Source organism: Oryctolagus cuniculus, chromosome 10, assembly GCF_051225735.1.
Source record: "Oryctolagus cuniculus isolate XC-2025 breed Fujian yellow rabbit chromosome 10, ASM5122573v1, whole genome shotgun sequence".
Taxonomy (NCBI): domain Eukaryota; kingdom Metazoa; phylum Chordata; class Mammalia; order Lagomorpha; family Leporidae; genus Oryctolagus; species Oryctolagus cuniculus.
In genome coordinates, this window is record NC_142876.1 from 94008157 (window position 1) to 94018665 (window position 10509).

The 10509-nt window shown below is 40.2% G+C and overlaps 1 protein-coding gene across 1 annotated transcript in view; it reads right to left on the minus strand.

Moving 5' to 3' along the window:
- The window catches only part of APPL1 (adaptor protein, phosphotyrosine interacting with PH domain and leucine zipper 1), a 46109-nt gene that overhangs the window by 25190 nt on the left and 10410 nt on the right, over window positions 1-10509 (minus strand). Inside the window, exons 3-7 of the mRNA XM_051852269.3 lie at window positions 10219-10278; window positions 9640-9711; window positions 5759-5846; window positions 4436-4477; window positions 2637-2695 (exon numbers count right to left, since the gene is read on the minus strand). Coding sequence (XP_051708229.1) covers window positions 2637-2695; window positions 4436-4477; window positions 5759-5846; window positions 9640-9711; window positions 10219-10278 — 321 coding nt within the window. The remainder of the gene's footprint in view (window positions 1-2636; window positions 2696-4435; window positions 4478-5758; window positions 5847-9639; window positions 9712-10218; window positions 10279-10509) is intronic.

The window sequence follows — 10509 nt, forward strand, 5'->3', positions numbered from 1 at the left end:
TTAGAAATCCTTCAATACACTGGCTGATTTTCCTGTTTAACAACTACATTTTTTACAAAACACATAACCAAAGAAAAATTCTGCATATAGCTCAGAACAGTACAGTAACTAAAGTAAGCACACAAAGTCTACCAGATGGAGGAAAGGCAGACAATTGTTTGTTGTTAGCTAAGCAATTGGTCTCTGAGATCAGCCTTCCGCTTCTAGTTGCTGGTCTTCCTTCACCATACTTAAAAACACATGTGCCCCTTTGATTTCTTACATTCAGATAATAAATATTTGTTGAGGATCAATTATGTAATATGCATTTAGCTCTTCTTTCTTCCTCCTTTCCTTAGAATCCCAACAAATATCAAGAATATTCCAATATACCAATGACTCAATGATCACCAACTTTTACCTCTGCTTCTCTTTCTCCTAAGAGCCAAAAGAAGTACATCTCCAGCTAGGTTTTTATGTGTTTATGTGTATTGTGGCTGTGTGTACACATGCACTCACGCACTGGAAATACCCACAAAACCTGCTCTTCTACTTGGTGTCTTAGCTCTCTTAATTACTCTTGGACTCATCAGTCATTCAAATAATCTAGGACTAATTTTTCATTCTTCCTCCTACCATAAATCTTGTCAATTCTACTTAAAAAATATGTCCCAGGGGTTGTCACTGTAGTGTACGGAGTTAAACTGCTGGCTACAATGATGACATCCCGAACTGGATCCCATATTGCTGTTGTGTCCAATCCAGCTCTAATGTGCCTGAGAAAAGCAGCCGATGATGGCTCAAGTACAAGCCCCTGCCACTCATGTGGAAGACCCAGATCAAATTCTGGGCTTCTGATTTTGGCCTGGCCCAGCCCTGGCTATTGCAGCCATTTGAGGAGTAAACCAGTTGATGGAAACATTCTCTTTCTGTATCTGTGTGTGTGTTTGTGTGTGTGTGGGGGTGTGTTTGTCTTCCTCTGTCATTCTGCCTCTCAAAGATATAAATAAATCTTCAATCTAAATGCCTGTCAACAAAAGACTGGATAAAGAAATTATGAGATGTGTACTCTATGGAATACTTCACAGCAGTTAAAAAAGTGAAATCCGGTCATTTGCAACAAAATGGATGAATCTGGAAAACATCACATTTGGTGAAATAAGCCAGTCCCAAAGGGACAAATACTGTATGTTCTCCCAGATCTGCGATAACTAACAGAGCACCTAAAAGGAAACCTGGAGAAGTGAAACTGACACGATGAGAAGCAATGACTTGAACAGCCCTCGTCTTTAATGCCAAGGAACAGTTTATTATTTTATTCTTTTTACTTAATACCACTGGTTGAACTCTTTACTTAATGCAGAATTAATCGTAAATGTATAAAGTCAATTGAAAATAGATTCCAGTAAAAAATAAGAGTGGGAATAAGAGAAGGAGGAGCTGTACAGTTATACACACATTCCTATGGACTTTCACCTAAGGGTAAAGCTAAAAATTTGCCACGAGACTCCAACTCCCATTAAGCTGGGTAGTAATAATGCCATCTTACAAGTTAAAGTGATCATATTAAGTGACTAATTCATTATATAAATACTATTAAGTGTCAAAGGGATCACATAAATAAGACCAAGTGTCTAGTAATAACAACAGATAGAATTAAAAAGAAAAGAATGTTCCAACATGGAAAGCAGTCCACACAGCAGACTCAGAGGATGACAAACGCCCTAAACACCACTCTGACCTCAGAATCAGCCCTTAAGGTACTCTAGACTGGCTGAAAAGACCATGAGCCCATTTCAGGCATGGAAAGCCAAGACACAGTGACCAAAAAAAAAAAAGTTCTACATGAAGGATCTCTGTGAGTAAGACCCCAGTGGAAAAGGGGCCATGAAAGCAGGTTCTGTTCTTTGAAGGGAGGAGAGAACTTCCACTTTGCTTATGGCCCTATCTAAATACTGACAGGGTTTGTGGACTCAAAAGGCTTCCATAGCCTTGGCAGCTCATGACAAGAGCCTCGGGTGATCATTGACATCATAAGTAAGAGTGTTAATTGTTAAATCAACAACAGGAGTCACTGTGCACTTACTCCCCATGTAGGACCTCTGTCCTAAATGAGTTGTCCTAAGAGAATTAACTGCAAAACTTGTACTCAAACAGTACTTTATACATCGTGTGTGTGTGTGGGGGGGGGGGGGGGGGCGAGGTACAAATTGTTGAAATCTTTACTTGGAATGGAGTTGGTCTTCTGGATATAAAGTTGATTAAAAACAAATCTTAAGAAAAATGGGATGCGAGAGGGAGTAGGAGGCGGGACGGGAGTGGGAGTGGGAGTGGGTATGGGGGAGAACCATTATTTTCCTAAAGTAGTACCTATTAAATTTGCATTTATTAAGTAAAAGCTTTAAAAAAAGAAGTAAATAAATTTTTAAAATATTCCTTCCAAAAGTATTTGTTCCTCTCCACTTTCAATAACATTAGCTAAAACCTTTATTATATCTTTGCTAACTACTCAAATACTTTTTCAGTGGTTCCCTCTCATTTATTTTTTGACCATTTTCATGTTAATGTGATATTAAAAAAAGAGAACTAATTCAATGTAGTTCACAGATACAATTTTAAGAATATAATGATACTGAAGGAGAAGGTATGTACCACACCTTGTCATTTTCTCTCTTTTTTGACAATCGACTGTATCTGTTAATTGCAGCATCATGATCTGGAAAGCAGAAATGAATGTTAACCACAGAACTTTGCAACACTTGAAGTTCTAAATGGTTTTTACTTGTGAATCTTTCTGCCAGTGTATTATAGCAAGAAAAGAATTCCCTATCACATGAATTACTGCATTCAAATTTTCCCCACAGCCAAATTTCCCCCATGACCAAAATCCCCTTAAATTGTTTCTATCAAACTGATTTTTTAAAAAAATCCAATGGTAAGGAACAATATAGTCTACTGATAGTATTTATTTATTTATTTATTTATTTATTTTTTGACAGGCAGAGTTAGACAGTGAGAGAGAGAGACAGAGAGAAAAGTCTTCCTTCCGTTGGTTCACCCCCCCCCAAATGGCTGCTACGGCCGGCGCGCTGTGCCGATCTGAAACCAGAAGCCGGGTGCTTTCTCCTGGTCTCCCATGCAGGTGCAGGGCCCAAGCACTTGGGCCATCCTCCACTGCCCTCCCAGGCCACAGCAGAGAGTTGGAATGGAGAGGTGCGCCCCAACAGGGTCTAGAACCCGGGGTGCCAGTGCCGCAGGCGGAGGATTAGCCAAGTGAGCCACAGCGCTGGCCTAGTATTTTTTTTTTTTTAAGATTTATTTATTCATCTGAAAGTCAGAGTTACAGAGAGAGAGGAGAGGCAGAGAGAAAAAGAGGTCTTCCACCCGATGGTTCACTCCCCAGTTGGCCACAACAGCCGGAGCTTCGCCGATGCAAAGGATCAGTGCCCATATGGGATGCCGGCACTTCAGGCCAGGGCATTAACCCGCTGCGCCACAGCGCCGGCCCTTCTACTGACAGTATTTTTTTAAGTATTTTTACAGGCCGGCGCTAATCCTTCGCCTGCGGCGCCAGCACCCCGGGTTCTAGTCCCGGTTGGGGCGCCGGATTCTGTCCCGGTCGCTCCTCTTCCTGTCTAGCTCTCTGCTGTGGCCCGGGAGTGCACTGGAGGATGGCCCACATCCTTGGGCCCTGCACCTGCATGGGAGACCAGGAGAAGCACCTGGCTCTTAGCTTCGGATCGGCACAGCGCGCCGGCTGCAGCAGCAGCCACTGGGGGGTGAACCAACAGAAGAGGAAGACCTTTCTCTCCCTCTCTCTCTCTCACTGTCCACTCTGCCTGTCAAAAAAAAAAAAGTATTTTTACAACAAAATTAGCAAATGCTCATTTTAAAAAAGTTGGAATATATACAGAAGGAAGGTAAAATATCTTAGACATTTAAAGAATAAACAACAAATTTCCTTCAATTTTTTTATATAGTAGAAACAATGTAAGTAACAAAACTGATTTAAATTATGTTCACTTCAACTTTTTATTCTTTTTAAAAATTTCAATTTTCACAAAGAATCTAGCCATGGATGTGCAATGATAAATTCGTGATTACAAGAAATAAAGTGTGTAGGAGAGCACTATGGAGTAACGGGTAAAGCTACCACCTGCTGTGCTGGCATCCTATAAAGCACCAGTTCAAGTCCCAGCTGCTCCACTTCCAATCCAGCTTCCTGCTTACAGCCTGGGAAAGCAGCAGAAGATGGCCCTAGTCCACAGGCCCCTGCACCCACGTAGGAGACCTGGAAGAAGCTCCTGGCTTCCAGCTTTGAACCAGCCCAGATCTGACCATTGAGGCCATTTAGGGAGTGAACCAGAGGGTGGTTCACTTTTTCTTAAAAAAATAAATAAATAAATAAATAAATAAAAATAAAAAAGAAGAAGTGTGTAAGGAATTCAGGGCTTACCATTACTGGCAATCTGAAATACTTCCTTTAATGTCAGTATCTCTGAAAAAGTTCAAGAATAATTCCAGTTCAGCATATTTATGAAACATCAAGTTTGTTCTGAAGACAGTAAATGTCACTTAAGCCAAAATTAAAACTTCCAAATATTCAACATTCAAAGCAAAACAGTTACTCTGTATTTTAGCTCATCTTCAGAACACTTACTATCATTAGCAACAATTACAACACCAGAAAAATCTACTTCCTTCAAATCAGCAATATAATCAGTCTCCTTGGATTATAAGAAAAGAATTCTTGTTTCTTGACCTTAGAAAAAAAAAAACATTCTGAGCATCACCACAATTATTAACTCTACCTCTAAAATACATCTGTCTTCATCCCATGTATGATTGAAATACTTTATCATTCACGATTAGTTTTATTCTATCTACATACTTTGAAAATAAATCTGTATGACTGAGTTTATAGATGACAAAGAAGCAAAGTCTGCAAAACTCTCATTTTATCACCTAGTAATCCTAAATGAGTAATAAAAAAATCCACTAACTTGAAAGTTGTTACAAATAGCAGCACTCCTGTCTCCCACAACTCCAGCCATCTACATACTCCTATATATCCTGTGCCCCTAACCTAATTCAGCCCTTGGTTGGACCCCAGTGGACTCTCCTACCTCAATCTCCTAGACACCAAATTAACTCTGTTCTGTCCTGATAAACAAAGGGATTTTGTCTCTACTCCTTAAAGAACTCCACTGACTACTCTTTGCTCATAAACTCAAGTCCTCTTTAGCATGATCCAGGGCTATCAAATCTAATTCTACATTCATCTCCTGTCTTGCCCCAAAACATCCAATGTGGCAGTCACACTGAATTAGTCACTCTCAAAACAAGTTATATACTTCTACAGCTTTGGTCATCCTAGTCCCTCTAATAATTATCTAATAGAACTAGGACTCTCTTCTCAGCAAATCCTCTTTACCGTTCAACGCTTGAGTCACATCACTGGCACAGCCTTTCTGAACCCTCTCTTCTGAACCCGCACAGCACAACGCTTATTCCCTAATCATAACAGGCACAGTATCATAATTGCGTGTTTTTACCATCTCCTTCTGCAGGATTTCTCAAGGGAAAAGATAACTTATTCATGTAACTCAGTATTTAGGTCAGACACCTAGCCTGAGTTCCTATAAATGTCTGGTGACTAATTAAAGTAAAAGTGGCAAAGGTTGCAGTCAGAAACAGTTTAGGTAGATAGTGATATGCATTTTACAAGCATTGATCTTCTGACAGCTAATGAAAGTAAACGTAAGTTTGACTTCAATACCTTTCAGATCTCGTTCTTTAAATTGGGTAATGGGAAACATCATGGCATCAGCAAGTTGAGTTGAAAGTACAGCATGACAAGAGCTAAGCTAGTGAAAGAAAGACCAAAAAGGCCAAATAACTAACTATACAGAGACATTTAACCAGTATTATGTAAATTAAACAATCTAATTAAAATGTTTTGATAAATTCTACATAAGAAAACACTAAAAATTATGTGATTAATACAAAATATTAAACATCCAAAAGATGCCCATTTAAAACTCTTAGGAAGAAAAAACATAGGATGATCTTGCTTTTGTTAGATATGACACCAAATGCGCAAGCACCAAAAGAAAATATAAACTGGACTTCATCAAAATTAAAAACTCCTGCTCAAAGGATACTACCAATTAAGTAAAGATAACCCATAAAATGGGAGAAAACATTTGCCAATCACATACCTAATAACAAACCTGTACTTAGAATGAAGAACTCTTACACCTCAGTAAGATCACAAATAACCCAATTAAAAAGCAGGCAATGCAGACTTTTTGCGCAGTGGAACATCAGAATCCTGTATTGGAGTAGTCCCTGCTACTATGCTTCCAATCCAGCTTCATGCTAATGAATTTGGGAAGGCAGATGACAGCTCAGGTACTTGGATGCCTGCCGTCTACCAGGCTCCTGGTATCAACCTGGCCCAGCCCCGGCTGCTCTGGGCATCTTGGGAGTGACCCAGCAGATGGAGCATATCTCTCTCTGTCTCTCCTTCCACCCCTTCTCAAATAAATAAATCTTTAAAAATTAACTTTCAAAAAGTAGACAGGGTCCGGCACAATGGCGTAGTGGATAGAGCTGCCACCTGCAGCACTGGCATCCCGTATAGGTGCTGGTTCGGGTCCTGGCTGCTTCACTTCTGATCCAACTCTCAACTATGGCCTGAGAAAGCAGTAGAAGATGACCCAAGTGCCTGGGCCCCTGCACCTACATGGGAGACCTGGAAGAAGCTCCTGGCTCCTGGCTTCCGATCTGCGCAACTCCAGCCGTTGCGGCCATCTAGGGAGTGAACCAGCAGATAGAAGACCCCTATCTCTCTTTCTGCCTCTGCCTCTAACTCTTCTTTTCAAATAAATAAATACATCTCTGAAGAAAAAAAAAAAAAAGTGGGCAAATGATCTGAGTATCTGAGTAGACACTTCAAAGGTGTATAAATGGTTAAAAGGCATCATTAGCCATCAGAAAAATGCCAATCAAAACCACAATGTCACTTTACACCAACTTAGATGTCTACAATAATTTTTTTTGACAGGCAGAGTGGACAGTGAGAGAGAGAGACAGAGAGAGAAAGGTCTTCCATTGCCGTTGGTTCACCCTCCAATGGCCGCTGTGCTGCGACCGGCTCACCGCGCTGATCAGATGGCAGGAGCCAGGTGCTTCTCCCAGTCTCTCATGAGGTGCAGGGCCCAAGCACTTGGGCCATCCTCCACTGCACTCCTTGGCCACAGCAGAGAGCTGGCCTGGAAGAGGGGCAACCGGGACAGAATCCGGCGCCCCGACTGGGACTAGAACCTAGAGAGCCGGCGCCGCAAGGCAGAGGATTAGCCTAGTGAGCCGCGGCGCCGGCCTACAATAATTATTAAAACAATGAAAATAATAGTTGTTGGTGAGGATATAGAAAAACTGCAAACCTTCTATATTGCTGGTGGACAGAAAAATTATACAGGCACTGAAGGTAATTTGATAGTTTCTGGAAAAGCCAAAATTACCATCAGATTTTAAAACCTCACTTCTGGGTATATAACTAAATTAACTTAAAACTCATCTTGGAGCTGGTGCTGTAGTGTAGTGGACTATGCCTTCGCCTGTGTCGCCAGCATCCCATTTGGGCACATGGGTGCCAGTTTGTGCCTAGGCTGCTCTGCTTCCAATCCATCTCTCTGCTATGGCCTGGGAAAGCAGAGGAAAATGGCTCAAGTGCTTGGGCCCCTACACCCGCGTGGGAGACCTGGAAGAAGCTTCTGGCTCCTGGCTCCGGATTGGCCTAGCTCCAGCCCTTGCAGCCATGCGGGGCTGCAGATGGAAGACCTTTCTCTCTGTCTCTCCCTCACTCTGTCACTCTCTCTCAAATCAATAAATAAAATCTAGAAAACAAAAAAGCAAACTTGTATACACATGCTCATAGTAGCACTACTCACACTAGTTAAAACATGAAAACAACCCAAATTTTTCATCAATAATAAAAACACGATATATCTGTAAAATGAAATTTTTTCAGCCAAAAAAAATTGTATTGATATTAGAACATAAAGCATAAACACATGCTAAGTGAAAGACAGACACAAAGTCCTCAAATGATTTGAGTCCATTTATGTGAAATATCCAAAATAGCGAATCTATGAAGACAGGAAGCAGATTAGTGGTTGCCAGCATCTAGGGATGCAGGGAAGAGACAGTGGGAGCCTACAAGCAGGTTTCCTTTGGGATAATGAAAATGTCCTAGAACTAGATGGTGGTGATAAGTTCAAAACAGTGTGCATATATTAAATGTCACAAATAGCAAATTTTATATGTATTTTACCACTTTTTTAAATTAGGAAAATCTCATTTCCTGTATTATCCTAGGGCATCACCCTAGGTAACATTTTGCTAAAAGGAGTTATAAAATATTTCAAAAATCACTTTCCAGTTCTAAGGACTATAAAGGACAAAACTACTGACTCATGAAGAGTGTTCACTGCAACATCAGAGAATGGTTACAGACTCCCCCCACCCATCACAACTTTCTTCCCCTTAGCTTATTTTATTTATTTGAAAGGCAGAGTTACAGAGAGAGACAGAAGGATAAATATAGAAACAGAGTTGGTCAATCCGATGGTTCACTCCCCAAATGTTTGCAACGTCCAGGGCTGAGCCAGACCAAAGCTAGGAACTTCATCATGTCTCCCACACAGGTGCAGGGGCCCAAGCACTCGGGCCATCTTCCACTGCTTTCCCAGATGCATTAGCAGGGAACTGGATCAGAAGTGGAGCAGTCAGGACTTGAATAGGCACCTGCAGTAGATGCCGGCAATGTAGGCAGTAGCTTAACCCATTTACGCCCCAAAGCTGGCCCCATCTTTTTTTATTTTTTTAATGATTTGTTACAATGACTCGTTTGAGAAATTAAGAGTTGTTTGCAAAGGAAGGATAAATAAGAACTGAACATGTAAATGTTGTTTGATGGCAAAAAAGAAACCACAAAGGGTCTAACAGCTCATAGTTTAACTTTCCTCTCCCTGCTCACATTCAGTAACCCCAAGGAAGGCAGCAGTGTTATGGCACGGCGAGTTAAGCCACTGCTTGTGATGCCAGCTTCCCATACTGGAATGCCAGTTCAAGTCCAGCTGCTCTGCTTCCTAGCCAGCTTCCTGCTAATGCTCCTGGAAAAGCAGCAGATTATGGCCCAAGTGCTTGGGTCCCTATCACCCAAGTGAGAAGTGCAAGACGGAGTTCCTGGCTCTTGGCTTCAGCCTGCTCTAGACCTGACCGATGGGGCCACTTGGGAAGCGAACGAGAGATGGAAGATCTCTCTCTCCTTCTCCCTCTCTCTTCCAAATCAATTTCAAAAATAAATAAATAAATAAAAGTAACGCAACAAAAGACTGCACAGTCCATACACTGAAAGTAGAGAAAGCACATCTATATTCTGCTTCCTGGGAAATAATTTGTTTATTCAGATAAAGGAAGTGTTTTTTATTTTAATGAGACAACCACCAGGATATAGAAATGAGGTCCTTCTTAGTAATCTTTGTAATACAGCTCTACTCACAGTCAAAATTATAAAGCTCCCCTCAAAACTAAACTTGACTAATTATAAGACTATTTATTCAAGCAAAAAAGAAAAAAAATAAAAACACTTGCCTCATCTATAACTTTTGAAAACTGTTGTAAAGTAGAGCTCATAACTTCATCATCACCTCCCAACGGAAACCGCTGAAAAGCAAGAAACAGAGAAAGGTCCAATACTGTATTGTATGTCTTCTGTGAAAGATGTAATTTACATTTTTAAGTAACTTCAAAAGACTCTCAAAATTCTAAGCAACTTCTAACAATATAATTTAAACAGTACAATTTACATATTTAATAAACACTAATTAAAATGTTTGCAAAGTAACCAATTTAACAAGGTGTACTAGAATGTATACTGTACGGGAAGTTCAAGGATTTGGCTTTTAGCTCTAGTTCTTCCAATAGCCAATAGTATAAGCTTTAGCAAGCCTCTGAGTTCCTTCATTTGTAAAGCAAAGACAGGTAAACTAAATAACTTTTACCTAACATTAAATCACTAAGGCTCTGTCTACATAGTGAGATTTCAATGGCATATTCTGTTAATTCAAAAAAGCCAAAAGACTCTTCATGAATCAAGAGTCTCTTTATCTGCAAAGGCACTTTATCACAACATATTTTAAATCATGCTTTTAAAACATTGACACACAATACCTGTTTTTCATATTCTTTTAAAAGTTTTGAAGTCAGGTGTGTTGCTGCGCTTAATTCATTCTATGGAAAAATATTAGCATTCAGATTAGCACACTGCTTGTTAATAAAAAAGTTTTAGCTGAAAATGCTAGGCCATTTTTATTTATTATCACTTAACATAAGTATTATACAACCTGTTTCTTAAACTCTTACTAAATCACTTGAAAGGTAACTACCAATACAGTACTTTTAAAGGTAAACTCAAGCATAAAATAGTCATTGTCAAACCAACCACATTCCAAATATGTGGGT